The 15,718-nt window shown below is 36.7% G+C and overlaps 1 protein-coding gene across 1 annotated transcript in view; it reads left to right on the forward strand.

The window, feature by feature from the left end:
• The window catches only part of LOC118187153 (mitochondrial inner membrane scaffold 2-like), a 44,279-nt gene that overhangs the window by 11,632 nt on the left and 16,929 nt on the right, over positions 1-15,718 (forward strand). The window contains exon 2 of the mRNA XM_035357360.2: positions 1,121-1,295. Coding sequence (XP_035213251.1) covers positions 1,121-1,295 — 175 coding nt within the window. The remainder of the gene's footprint in view (positions 1-1,120; positions 1,296-15,718) is intronic.

Genomic DNA, 15,718 nt, shown 5'->3' on the forward strand with positions numbered 1-15,718 from the left:
TACACAATTATTAAGAGCAGTTGTAGTGATATCAGTAGCAGTTGTTTTATAGGAATTGGAAATTGTTTTCATTTTTTTACCAAGTGTTATACTGATAATTACGAAATAACCCATGTCAAGTTCTGATTCATTTGAAAGTGACTATGTTATGAGAAGTGATAATGAAGAGTATAGTAATGACCTTGAAAGTGATAGTGGAAGTGACATCATTATTTGTTTTAATAAATTATGAGTTATTAGTGATAGCAGTGATGAGGATGAAGTAACTGCAAGTACCTCCGATGACAATATTATTGATGAGTGTTTACCCGTGGATACAATTTTTTCGAACGAATCGAAAACTTTTTCTGAAATACCTGTACCAAAGCATGCCTTTCCTCCTGTTGCAAAATCAATTGAATATTTCAATAATTTTTTTTTTTTCAAGTATACTAACCAACAGCAGCGTCTTCGCATTCTTGATACAAAACAAGAAAAGCGTTATCGCGCTGCACCGTATTTTTGGCATGCAACAAGTGAAGCGCGCGCCGGACTCAAACGGTTAAATTGATTCTGCATTTAAATTTAAAAAGTGTTAAATGAAATGCATAAAATGCTATTTTAAATAGTAATTCTTCTTAAGAATTTTTACCAGAGGGGTGCCCACTACCCCCCCCCCACACACACACACTGTATTCTGGCAGGCAATAGCGAAACTGCATAAAGATCATCATATAAGCTTTATAAGGCTCATTCCACATGATGTGCTATAAAAGAACTTAAAGAACTTTTTTTTCCTTTGTTTAAAAGTGTTTCCTTTCCATGGTTTAGTGGCAATAATCTACTGATGCAGTTAAATTGAATGTGACTGTAAAGAAATACTGCTTTCTTGAATTTTTCCAAAGAGGTTTCGAGATTTCACTTCACTGATCATGCAGATGCATTGTTTGTAATTAAGACTATGGTAAGTGGCTCTTAATTGAAAGAAAGAGTCATTTAAAAATCATGTGGAGTTTGAATGATCTGTGTTTTAATTAAAATAAACTTGTTTTTACATTAATTTTAATATATTCGCGTTAAATTGCAGCTGTATTAGTATTAATTTATTATTTCAAATTGTTATTATTTTGTTGTTTTATAGGTTTTCATAAGAATACTTCAGAACAAACAGAGTTTGTTCAGGCTGTTCCTAAAAAGGACTTAAGTCAAAGAGAAAGACTTAAACAAGCCGTTAAAGAATATGGAACTACCCTCATTGTATTTCATGTTGGAATTTCCCTTATGTCTCTCGGCTTAAGTTATCTTGCTGTTTCGAAGTAAGTAAACCTAATTTTTGCGAAATAAGTTGTAGAAATAAATTAATCAGAGTGATGTGAATTTTTTGAAATTATGAACTTATATTTTTAACTGTTATGTTACTTTTATTAGTGCTTATAACATATTGCAAGTTTTATTTTAAATTTTTTAATTTCATGTGTACTTTTCTTAAAGCCATACCACACATTTTCAACACATTCTCTAACTTCACAAATCTTCAAAAACTTATTTGGGAGGGGGGGATGCAGCTAACATTAGTTTTGTCGGTACTATTCCGTTTTGAGGGCCATAAAAAAAAAATGCAGCGAAAGTGTATGCGCAAAAGCGCCAAATCTAGCAAACGGGCCCATTCAACAGCGCGCCAAATGTAGCGTACGCGCTGATTTTAGATTGCGTAAGTTTAGATAGTTCTGTATTTCTTAGAAGCCATTGAAATACTAATTTAATTTTTAAATCCTTTTTTTGTATGGATTTAACAATTTGAGAATTGCCCGTGACAAAAAGTCGGCAATAAAATTTTGGATAAAGTGCAGAATCGCCCACTGCTTGACGCGTTTTTAAGAATTGCGCATACTCGGTATTGTTGGGATAGAAAGCAAGCCAGCGAAATCACATCTTAGCAGAGTAGCGAGCAAAAGCTGAAGTGCGTAGTTATGAAAGATGGAAGCATGCGAAGAGAAAAGTTTTGGTTTACAATTCGGTGATTGGTCGAGAGGGATCTGCATTATGGTTTAAGTAAGATCGCATGTAATTTGAATGACGCAGTTTAGACTTAAGCGCTATTTTTAGGACAGATAGAGGAAGTTCTCAAATGAAATAGAAAATAATGGAAGTTATAGTGAATTAAGTTTAGAAGTTTGCTTTCATATTTTTTATCTTACATATCCCCATCGACCTATTTTCACTTAAAAAAAAAAAAAAAATCCTAAAATTGCACAAAAATGGCACACCCTTGACTTTATTTACATACACATCGACCTATTTTCACTTAAAAAGTAAAAGAAAATTGAGAAAAATCAAATTGTTTTTACCCTTGTAAAAAGCGGCAAACAAATAAGTGAGCGATTCTGCACTTTACCGATAATATTTTCAAAGAAAAGGCATCATTCATTATAGAAAATTACGTTTGAACAACCAACGAGATGAAATTATGCTTTAGCGATAAGTCGGTAGCGAAATAGCGATGCAGGCATCCATTCAGTTATGTTTAGCAATTTTTATATAAATTATAATAATGATCTGAAATAGTTATTTACTCTTTTGCTTCCATTCACTCGTGTTTAGCCTTTTTCATATAAATTATAATAATAAAAAAGTAGTACATGAAATTAACCTTTCATCTAAATTTAAACATCAATCTTAGATAGTTGTTTACTATTATACTTCCTTTCTTACCGCAATTATTAGGGTTGCCGCAATTATTTTTGGCAGCATTGGCATCAACAATGGTTTGGCGATTTTTTACGGCCCTCGAAACCGAATAGTACCGTTTTGTCTTTTATGTGAATTAACTTTCATCAATACCTACAATTTTGTTAAGTCCTAATGCTAGGATGAGATAATAAGGAATTGTCATATCTCCGTCTCATGTAATTTTCACACGTTTCAGATACGACAGTAGCTCATTTTTGGTTACTAAAACCTTTATTGCGAATGAAAGAATTGGAAATGTCATCCTATAACATGCTCACTCCAAAGTTGATATGGTTTTGTGAATGTTCTGGAAGCATTTTCATGCTGTTTTCGTAGAAGTTTTTCAGTTGGCTCTAAATCCAGTCTTGAATGCTGATAGTGATGGTGTCATGCATGACTGCATGCCTTCCAAGTGGGATTTCAGCTTGGGCCTTAGAATTGAACTAGTGGGCTCAAGTCTCATTCATGTTCACTACAGACTTTCAAAATACCTCCCCTTCAACTTCAATCTGCAGCAGAAGAGAAACGGTAGTTTACATCTGCATCACTTTGTTCTGGTGTGTCAGCCTGTATGCAATCCACCAGGCATACACATTGTCATAGAGGAAAAGTTTTTTCACTATGGTTCCTACTTTATTAGCACTGGCTTAAAGTCCTGATGCAATTCTTTGATAATGATGCACCCATTTTCTCGATTAACTACATTTACATGGTCACTGTTTGTTGGGATGATGTCATCCCTCATTGAAGCACTTTTACCATACAAACACATGGGTCTTAGAGACACACTGTTCTGCATACTATGCTTTGAGTTTCTGCCGAATTTCAAATGACTAGGCATTGTTGTGAGTAAGAAATTTGATCACAGTGCATTGTTTCATAGGTAGTGTTGTTAGCTCATCACTCTTGTGACTACAAGATATGACAAAGCAAGTTCTAATCTGCAAGGGAAGTTGGGGTTAGTGGTTGTTCTCAACCAAGGAAATACAGTACTGTGCATGAGCAGTGGTTTGTAACAGCAATAGCCTTGTTTATATTTGAATCCCTTTGTATTCCAGTGAATTGATGTGCTGGGATTAACTTAATGCAAGTTTGGTTCACAAAATGCAATACAGTGGTGGCCAAAATTGTGGACACTTTTGGAAATTTTTATGTTTTTGAACTTTGTATGCTTACAGAAAACGTTACGTTTCACAAAATGCAAACTTGTATATATCATTTTAAAGAGGATTTATTAAATTCAATACAAAGCACAAAATTCAATTATTTGCAATACAAAAATTAGATAGTGATGATTGCAGTGAGGTATCAGTACTTAGTAGGGTACCCTTTATTTTTGATTACAGCTTCACATCGACGTTTCATTGAACTGACAAGAGTTTTAAGCTCTTCTTTCGTTATTACATGATGCCAGGAAACAATTATAGCCTCAATTAGTTCCCTTTTATTTGATGGGTGCCTCATTCGGACAAGAGTTTTCAAACGATGCCACAAAGTTTCGATGGGATTGAGGTCAGGACTGTTTCCTGGCCATGACAACAATTTAATGCTCTTTGTACGAAACCATTCTTTTGATATTTTGGCTGAGCAGAATCCTGCTGAAAAATAAACGAAGCATTGTTGGGAAAGAGATCTCTGATGGAAGGTAGAAGTTTTGGTTCTAGAATAGTGTCAATGCATTTTCTGGCATTCAGTGTCCCATCGATGACATGAAGGCGACCAATACCATCTGCTGACATGCATGATCAAATCATAACACTAACTGGGTTCTTCACAGTTGCTTGAATGCAGTCAGGATGTAGCTCTTCTCCTATTCTACGTCATACATATTTTCGCCCATCACTACCGAATAATGATATCTTAGTTTCATCACTCCATATAACTTGTGACCACTGATCATCTGCCCAATTAATGTGTTTCTTTGCCCACTGTAGTCTTTTTTTTCGTTGCTGAAAATTAAGATAAGGCTTTTTTCGTGGAATTCTACCTCTCAGTCCAACATCTGTTAATCTTCTCCTGATTGTTCTTGAACTGACAGAAATACCAGCATCATTCAGATTACTTCTGATGGCCGCTGATGACATTTTTCTATCTTGGAGACATAGTCTTTTTATTCTTCTGTCATCAATAGATGTGGTGCACCTTTTTCGGCCTTTTCCTTCTTTGTTTTTTATTGAATTTGTCTCCTGATATCGTAAACAAAACTTTTCGGACTCCAGATGTAGTCACTGAACCACCCACCTGTCTTGCAATTTCAGCATAGGAAAGACCACTTTCTCGTAACACAATAATATTACATCTCTTTCTAGGTGTCCAATCTACTCTTTTATTTGATGTCATTGCTTCTTGACTTAAAAATTTTTACAAAAATTCCTACTTGTAATTGCCGTGTATAAGAACAGCTCCTCCTTCTACAGAGCAAAGCAAAATAATGAATTGTTTCAAGTGTAAACATAATGTCAGCTTCTACTGGCAGTTTCTAACATTTGATTGGCTCTCAGAACAGGAGCAGTGATTGGCCAGGAAAGCTAGACATTACAAACCACTTCATAACTATGTTTTTTTATTTATAATAAAGTACATATAACTTTTTTTGGTACGTTTCCGTTTTGCCGGCGCAAGCGATAAAGTTGCCAATAATGGTACAACCGATGCCAAACGGAATATTCTCTCTTTTAACCTTTTACGCATCATTTTCAAAACAAGTCGCAGCTTTTTCTTATCAGACTGGTTGTTTCTTACAATACTGGCATATAGAATACATAGAATTTTTATCAGATAGTTCAGTTTATGTCTAAGGCCATTTTCGGTAATTAAGTCAATTGGGATGCAATCACAGCGCTTATCCGAAGCCGAAAATATAGAAAAGGTAAAGTCAAGGGTTAAATTCATCCATTCTAATGAGAATGCATTAGCGAAGTAAAGCACTGCAGTTTTACATAATTTCTGAGTAAGCTATTCGTACGAATTGAAATATTTCTTGCATTTAAACTTGTGTTCCAAATTAAGATTTAACTTGAAATGAATGTAGATAATTACTGAGAGCATTAGATTTTTGTAGAGTAGTTTACGTGAGATGAGATCGCTTGGGGTAACGTGATATGAACTGGGGAATCAGGATGTTGAACCATGAAAACATAGTAAATTCTTAAATTAATGTCTTTTTACAAATTTATTGTCTTTATTTATTGGCTTTTTATAAAATTTTAAGCGATATTAAAATGTTTATGCCTTCTTTTTTTAAAAGAATTCTTAGAACTAATATTTTTTTAATATTTTTTATGTGTATACTGTATGTTGTCGCCAATAAAGTCTGCTTGGCGAGATTTGCGCCGGCGAAACGGAAAAGTACCCTTTTTTTGTATTGCAAATAATTGAATTTTGTGTTTTGTATTGAATTCAGTAATAAATTCTCTTTAAAATGATATATCAAGTTTGCATTTTGCAAAACATAACATTTTCTATAAGCATACAAAGTTCAAAAACATAAAAATTTCCAAAAGTGTCCACAATTTTGGCCACCACTGTACATGTTTACTGTTAACTTCATAAATATATCAATGATATGTCAGTAGAGAAAGCCAACCACATTTAAATTGGACACCTTCTTCCCCACAGCATGACAATGCTGCTGCATAGCTCTTTTCTCTCCGAGTCGTACTTTAATATCATAAGTTGGTTATTCAAACTTATCTTTTTGTGTGTGTGTGTGAAGAATACTTTCTTAAGGAAACAGGGCAGTGTATCTGTTGGCAAATCACAAATCATGAAAACCATCAAAAAGAGAAAAGAGAGAGGGGGAAAAAAATATGTGTAGATAAATTTCTATGTTGCACCAGCAATGATTATAAAGGCAGTTATTGTCAGTAAAGAAGCCAAACAAAACTGACGTCATTTGATGGCGAGAAAATATGAAAAAAAAATCCAAATTTTAACCATGTTTTCAAAATGCAAGGAAAAATATAGCAGTAACATCTGTTTTCTGTATTTGTCTATAAATAACAAGAGGTGCCTTATTGAAAATCAATCCAGGTTATATCAAGCAAAAACTCATATCTTGTGAGTTTGTTCTTATTCATACTATTGCGTGCGTACGGATTCGTTACTAAATGAATGCACAAGTCCGATGAAAAATGAACAAAAATTTATTATTATCACAACAAAAATGCTTAAATTTTCTCAAATTATCACGCAGTATTACAATATCTCACAGTAGTTTTCTTTTAACTACTCAAATGTCCAATAGAACGTAATTCAAAACAGCTAAAGAACGCTAATCCGCTACAATCAACAACAGTAGTTTTCTAAACAACAACAAACTAAGCAACTACTACGAACTGAGATGTTTTCCTCCTTTTATAACATTTTAAAATCACGCGCTAGAATTTTCCAGTACTTTCTCGAAATGAAAAAGAGTTATTTATTTATTTGATGCACGCGCTCTTGTATTTTCAATTTTCCGGCTTAGCTTTCTTTTAATATTCGTCACGCGCTGCACTGCGCGAGAAATAAAACCATTTAATTTATAATTGAACTAACATTTGCTTTTTAAATACCAAATTCGTAACACTGCCCCCTTACCAAGGACTGCACGTCCCGGGCAGTACAATCCCTGGATAGGAAGCTAAACTTACAACTGTGGCATAAATGCAACTGAGGCATAAACATTACATTACAATATCAAACAACATGAACAATAAATGCAATAACTAACTTGAACAAATCAAATGCTATCAAATACTAAATACAAATCAAATACTAAATACAAATCAAATCAAATACACATTTAAAAACAAAAAGGACCATGGTCTTATACTATTTACAATTATTTACATTATGTACTATGGCCATAGTAATGAGCTAACCTGTCGTAATGAACGACTTTAGGTTTAGAGTTCGAAGACTTACGAATCCGAACCACGACGTCATTCAGCCTGTTTAGGACTGTGTACGGCCCATCCCAAGGTGACTGTAATTTCGGACAAAGTCCTTTCCGCCGAGTCGGATTCCACAACCACACCTTGTCTCCTTCGTGGAATTGATGTTCAGTAGCTCTTGTGTCGTATCGGGTCTTCATCTTCTCCGTCGCCAAGTTGACTCGCTCTCGTGCAAAATTGTGCATCACTTCAAACCGGGCCTGGAGATCTTGAATATATTCCTCAGACGATGAAGGAGCATCCGGAGGGCGGCCAAACAATAGATCACAAGGCAGACGAAGGTCACCACCGAAGAGCATCTGTGATGGAGAATAGCCGGTAGTCTTGTGGACAGCACTGCGGTAAGCCAGTAAAAAGAGTGGTAATTTCTTGTCCCAGTCCTGTTGGTTTCTGGAAACCACTAATGAGAGGTTATTAAGGATGGTTCGATTGAACCTCTCTACCATGCCGTCCGACTGGGGATGCAATGGCGTCGTTTGAGTTTTGTCAATGCCAAGTAGTTTGCATAGTTCTTTGAGTACTGCCGAGGCAAAATTCCTTCCCTGATCGGAATGTAACTGAAGAGGCACTCCGAACCTGGAAATCCAGTGCTGTATCATTACCTCAGCTACTGTGACTGCCTCTTGATCAGGAATAGGATAAGCTTCAGGCCACTTGGTGAAGTAATCAATGACAACGAGTATGTATTTGTTGCCATCAGCAGTTCGTGGCAGAGGTCCCAGGATGTCAAAGGCGATACGTTCAAAAGGCGCACCTACGTTGTAACGTTGCAGTCTGCCTCGGCTGCGTTTCCTCGGTCCTTTCCGACCTGCACAGGCATCACAAGATCGGCACCACTTTTGCACGTCATTCTTTGCATTATTCCAGTAAAAGCGCTCACGAACTCTCTGTAAGGTCTTCATAATTCCAAAGTGACCTCCTGTAGGGCTGTTATGTAGTTCTTTGAGGACATCAGGAATCCGGGATCTTGGAAGTATCAGTTGCCATCGGAACGTCTTCCCATCATCCGACTCGAATTTCCGGTATAAGACGCCGTTTCGAATGTGAAGTGAATCCCAGAGTGCCCAGTATTGTTTTGTTGTAGGACTACAGATAGAAATGTCCTGCCATGTAGGTTTTCTGTTTGATGACTCTATTAAATCAAGTATGGGTTTAATGTCGCGGTCTTCCAGCTGGTCTTTCCTGACTTCATCATCACTCCACGGGTCTCGATCAGCCGATGTTGATGTTGTAATTTGTCTTGCGACCGGAGTCAGCAGCTCGTGTTTCGCTTCCACCCTGGAACAATATCCGCAGCTTCCTTGGCAAGGTCTTCTAGACAGGGCGTCGGCGTTTCCATGTGATGATCCCTTACGATTACGGATAGTGATGTCATATTCTTGGAGTCTCTGTATCCACCTGGCTATTTGACCCTCAGGATTTTTGAAATTTAAAAGCCAGGCCAATGAGGCATGGTCCATGCGGAGGAGGAATTTTCTCCCGTATAGATAATGATGGAAATGTTCTACAGCTTTGACTATGACGAGCAACTCTTTCCTTGTGACACAGTAATTCCTCTCCGGTTTAGACAGGCACTTGCTCCAGTAAGCTACTACACGTTCTTGGCCGTCTATTTCTTGGGACAAAACAGCACCGACACTTTCATTGCTCGCGTCGGTGTCGAGAATAAATGGTCTGTCTAGCTGAGGATACGTCAGGATTAGAGCAGATGTTAAAACTTCCTTTAAGTTGTTAAATGCATCCTCGCATTCCTTTGTCCACAAGAATCTTTGCTTGCTCTCTGTCAGCTTGTGAAGTGGTCTTGCGATGGAAGAAAAGTTCTTCACGAATCTCCTATAGTAGGTGCAAAGCCCTAGGAAGCTTCTCAGCTGATGGACATTTTCGGGACGCGTCCAGGATTTAACCGCTGATACCTTTTCAGGATCTGTGCGCACACCTTCTGCAGAGATGACATGTCCCAGGTAAGTCACTTCCTTTCGAAACAATTTGCATTTAGCGGGAGTCAGCTTCAGATTGGCCTCTTTCAGTTTCTGAAGCACCTTTCTTAGATTTTCTAGATGCTCTTCAAAACTCTTTCCGATGATGATGATATCGTCCAAGTATATCAGACAGACTTCGTAGGAAAGGCCTTTCAAAACAGTCTCCATAAGACGTTCGAATGTTGCCGGCGCATTACACAGTCCAAACGGCATCACTTTGAACTGCCAAAGTCCTTGTCCCGTAGTAAATGCCGTCTTTTCTCGGTCATCAGGATGGATTTCTACCTGCCAATACCCACTCTTTAAATCAAGTGTTGAGAACCACTTGCTTCCAGAAAGAGTGTGTAGAATGTCATCAATTCTAGGAAGAGGGTAACTGTCTTTCTTCGTAACCTCATTCAACCGGCGATAGTCAACGCAAAATCTTGTTGAGCCGTCTTTCTTTCTGACGAGAACGATGGGAGATGCCCATGGACTCGCTGAAGGCTCGATGACATCGCCGCCTTCCATATCTTTTAACAGTGTTCTCACCTCTTCCTGTTTAGCAAACGGTAGACGTCTTGGATGTTGCTTGATCGGGGGATGATCGCCAGTATCTATTCTATGTTGTGTCAAACTAGTTCGACCCACGTTAGAAGACGAGCGGGAGAAAACAACTTGAAGATCTTTAATGACGCGATCGGCAGCATTTTTCTCTTTATCGTTTAATTGTGCATTCTGCAATAACTCCGATGTAATGCTCTCTGAGGACACGGATTCTGGGATGTTACTCTTTCTTTCAACGCTGGTTACTGGAGTACATGTTGCAACCACTTCACCTTTCTTAATAACTCTCGACTTTTCAGTTACATTGGCGACTCTCACCGGGATAACCGTTCTGGATAGGTCGACGAGTGTTGAGGCTACTAGTACTCCTTTTGGGATATTACAGTTATTGGGATATTCTATGATGCCGTAGCGGAAATTTCTATTTTCGGCTATGGATCCAGGAAGTAAAATTTCTGTTCTTGCCGGTATTGTGATATAGTCTTGTGCTATGATTTTATGGACAGATTTAACTTCTTCATCATTAACGAGAAATAATGCTATGTCCTCAGATGTAGAATGCAATTCGTTATTTTTAAAATCCAAGGAAAAATTGTATTTCCTTAGAAAGTCCAATCCGAGTATGCAAGAATCAGTGATGTCTGCTACATATGCCGTGTGATGGTAAGCGGCACTTCCAAACGTGATGTTAACATTTACTTTTCCGTCGATGTCGATCTTCTCACCGGACACAGTCTGGAGGGTAACACAGGGCGGCGTCCAGATAAGTTTGTTTCCTAGTTGTTGAGCCAAATCTTTTTGGATGATAGTGATGTTGGCTCCTGTATCTATAGTCATATTGCACGGAACTCCATTAATATGTCCTATTATGAAAAGTCCATTACTGCCGCCTCTCATTGCAGAAATCTGAAGCGCTTTAAACGGGGGCTTTTCATTATCTGGCAACCTCCGCCCCGCGAGGTGGCCACTAATTAGTTTCCCTGCTGCTTGTTAGAAGCAGTCTTAACATCAGTACCCTGGGGTGTTTTGCAGTTTCTTCGTATGTGTCCTTCAGCACCGCAGTTCCAGCACTTAACGGTCGGTTTCTTCTCACCAATATTCCGTCTCAAGGCGTTCAGTTGTCTAGTTAAATCGTCAAGTCGAGCGGTGACTTGATCCCCTGGCTCCTGGACTTGAGCAGCTCTGACTGGGTGGCGGTCTCGACGAGTGGCTTGCTGGGCTGCCTCAAATTTCATGGCGTACACTAGAGCACTTTTTAAATCTTTTACATCCGCCATTCGTAGAGCTTTCTGTATTTCAGTATCTCGGATGCCGTCGATAAAGTATTGCAAGGACAGGATTTCCCTTGTTTCTGTCGGGCATTCCGAAAAGGCGAGATGGGACAGCCTTTCAACATCTGCGGCGAGCTCCTGAAGTGTTTCGGTAGGCTTCTGTTGACGAGATTTTAATTGGAGCCTGCTGTAGTCTTTTAAACACTTCTCCCCAAAGCGCAACTCCAAGGCGCCGGACAGAGCTTCGAAATCTAATCTTTTGTTTTCGGGAAGAGTCTGAAGGATATCCGCTGCGTCTGCTCTTAGAGAAGTGGCGAGATGACAGGCCTTAGCTTGGGAATCCCATCCATTCGCATCCGCCACGATAGAAAATTGTGTCTTATACACCTGCCAGGAGGTCTTCCCATCATATGTGGATAGCTTCAGAGGTGGACGAGCAGGCATTGGTAAGAATTTAAAATCATCACTCCTGCTCCCTGCCGACGCTACGAATTTCTTTAAAGTATCCATTCCTTTGGCAACTTCAGAAACTCTCTCATCAATTTGTTGTTCGATTTGGTGTTGGACGGCACAAACTCTTCCTTCAATTCGTTCCTCCACAGCAGAAACTCTCCCTTCTATATGTTCTTTTACAGAAGAAACTCTTTCTTCTATTTCTTCTTTCACCGAAGAAACTCTTTCTTCAATTAGTCCAACTTTATTTTCAACTGTGTCAATTCTGCCTTCCATAGCTTCAAATTTATTTTCTATTATGCAGGTAATCTCTCTTTTCATTTCTTCTTGACCTGCTTCAATCTTTTCTTGACCAGCTTGAACGGCTTTCATTTCGTCCTTAACAGAGTTGACGGCCTCTTCCATCTTTCCTTGGCTAGATTTCATCTCTTCTTTCATTTCTTCTTTAAACGAGGCAAAGGCTGTTATCAATTGCCTTAACTGCTCTTCCATCGCTCTTGTTATTGGCATTCAAACCCCACTCCTGACACCAAAAATTGTTGCGTGCATACGGATTCGTTACTAAATGAATGCACAAGTCCGATGAAAAATGAACAAAAATTTATTATTATCACAACAAAAATGCTTAAATTTTCTCAAATTATCATGCAGTATTACAATATCTCACAGTAGTTTTCTTTTAACTACTCAAATGTCCAATAGAACGTAATTCAAAACAGCTAAAGAACGCTAATCCGCGAATTCGCTACAATCAACAACAGTAGTTTTCTAAACAACAACAAACTAAGCAACTACTACGAACTGAGATGTTTTCCTCCTTTTATAACATTTTAAAATCACGCGCTAGAATTTTCCAGTACTTTCTCGAAATGAAAAAGAGTTATTTATTTATTTAATGCACGCGCTCTTGTATTTTCAATTTTCCGGCTTAGCTTTCTTTTAATATTCGTCACGCGCTGCACTGCGCGAGAAATAAAACCATTTAATTTATAATTGAACTAACATTTGCTTTTTAAATACCAAATTCGTAACAATACTTATCCATACTAGCACTAATTACCCTGCTTGGCTACAGTTTCATGATTGATGGGGTAATATGCAAGTATTTCAATTTATGTGGGGTGTCAAATGTACTATTCACTTATGTTGAAAAAGCTGGAGCCATGTCTGGCAAAGTTTACCTTTTGTTTAAAACAAGGTGCCAGTTGTAATTATGCATCAAAGTGGTCAAATGAGGTAACCTTTTCTGAGCAGCAGTGCACTGACATAAGTACTTAACGATATCAGTACTTTATAAATTGTTAATGCTTCTAAAAATAGTGATACATCAGCAATAACGATACTAATGTAAACTGTTAAATCTGACGAAATAAAGTGTATGTAGTATTTGTTTGGCCACTGCTAATTGCTAAACTTTTGACCATATTAAAGAAAAAAATAGACTCAGATCAGTTTTTAATTAATTTTAAGATATGTATTGCAATTATGCAAGATGATTACAGCTTTGTGCGACATTATGTACTTTATGATGTAATTTCAATAAATCTGGTCCAATTCATCATAATTAATGATTCTTAATATTTAAAGCTGGGCTAACATTTACAGTACCAACAAAGATTACTTGCTTAATTTATTCATCATGAAAAAAGGCTGCAATTAGATGTGTGTTTTCTTTTTTGAAAAATGCATTTACAATTTTTGATTGACTGATGACTGAGGAAGATACAAACTGTGAATAAATCGTGTTTATATATATACTTTTTTTCTTTTTTAAATGTTAATTTTTGGTTTACCGACACTGAAGAACATGATACATCATTCTTCAGAGAAAGAAGCATTTTATCACACATTTGAAATGCAGAAAAATGGCTACAAAATGAAAATGTATATAAATATAAAAACATTTACAAAATAAAAAGAAAAGCATACATTCTGTCAACTCAGTAACTCCAAAATATCAATTATAACAGCATGATTTTATTCTTTGACGGAAAAATTGGCATGTATTAAAGTGGTGTGAAAAACAGCTAAAAAATTGCAAAAATATGAACAAGCATGATGAGAACTGTGCATGTTTTAATGTGTTTTCTTCTCTTTTGTCTGTTTTTTATGTTAATGGTTTTTGCTTTAACTGAAGACTGCCAAGGAAGAGGCATTTTACTTTTTTGGTGATAGTCTTGGAGTAATTTGGTGATAGTCTGGTGTAATTATAATGGGGGCCATGAAAATGGGAAAGTACCTCAACATCATTGCAAATAAGCAAGAAGAAGGATCTTTGATCTATGTTTCCCATAGAAATTTCATTTTTTTTCAAGGGAAGAGGTTATTCAAGTGCTAATTTTTTAAAGAAAGAATCAATGTGTATTACAGTATTTGTCAGTAGTAAAACGACAAATAGTTGTATCAGTGTTTTGAAGGCAAAGTATTGTCTGTGTTTCAGTATGAACAAATTATATTTTACTATTGCCAAAGCTCTAAAATGGCACTTCAGTAAAAGATCGTGCCTCCGAAGAAAAGTTTGTATAGCAGATGTTGGTTCAGTAAAGTGTTGGTGAGTTTCTTGCACAGCCAGGAAATCGAAACTGAACTTTAGTTCATATTGATAAGAACATAATGTAACTATTTTAGGAAGACTAGAAAACAACATTGAATCTAAATAATTGTAAAAATAGTGCAATGAAAAAAGAAAACTTTTTTCCTAACAAAAAAAAAAAAAAAAAAAAAAAAAGAAAGAAAGAAAGAAAGAAAAAGAAAAGAAAGAAAGAAAGAAATTAAGCATGCAATAATGTGTTTTGTTGTTTTGAATGGATAAATTCAAAAGAGAAGAAAATTTGCTCAAAAGCTGCTGAACTATATACATTATAGACTCAACTACATAACATAGTTCATGTGAAATGCAAAAGTGACCTATTATTTTTTACAATACAAGAAGGCTCACCAGTGGCCGAGTGGTAAAGACGCTGAACACTGGTAGTTCGGTCCGAGGTTCGAATCCCGCGAACGGGCTGGCTGCATGGGCGTTTTCGTGGTTTTCCCCATGTGTAACGTGTATACGAGCCAGTTTCCCTTAGAAAGTCCTCCACGAAGGCATCCCTCCCTTTAGGCAGATAGCCATCATGTGCTTTGCCGTAATTAAATAATCCAATCCAATCCTTTTACAATACAAGATTTAATATATTGCAAATAGAAACAGCATAAGATTTTGAAAATGTATTCTTAGCACAATTGGCAAGTTTTGTCCATGGTGAAGAAAAATCAGTCTGAATAAATTGATTTTTTCCGTATTTTTACATTTTATTCATATATAACATTACTAATCAGTTTAAATGTTTTCATTATATTATATTTACTTTTTGTGCTTACTAGGACAACTGGTTTCATATCTGTGAGTTTGGGTGAATTTTTAAAACTGAATTTCAGTTCATAACAGCAATAAAAATAGAAATTTTAACATATTTGTTTAGAAAGAAAAGAAAAGGGAATTCAGTTAATTCTTACAAAATCAAATCTATTATTGTAATTAAAATGAAGTGTGACATACTGTAAATGAATAAAAATTCTGCTGCAATTTTCCCTGGATTTTTAATGGAAATTTATTATTTAAGTTACATTTTATTGCAAAAATAATAAAACATTTATTTTTAAAGAAATTAAACAATTAGTAAATTTGTCCCCTTAAGTATTCCAATTATTAATTTTTCCTCTTTCCTTCTGATTTTTTCTGTTTTAATCCCAACCCTGGATTGCAGGTTTGCACGTTGCTTTTCTGATAGCTATTCGATTTGTTTGCTTCTGGTGTTGGTGAATTTTGTCATCTGTAACT

The sequence above is a fragment of the Stegodyphus dumicola genome, chromosome 10 (genome assembly GCF_044657685.1).
Source record: "Stegodyphus dumicola isolate Sdum_Otavi_A_Nest chromosome 10, ASM4465768v1".
NCBI lineage: Eukaryota > Metazoa > Arthropoda > Arachnida > Araneae > Eresidae > Stegodyphus > Stegodyphus dumicola.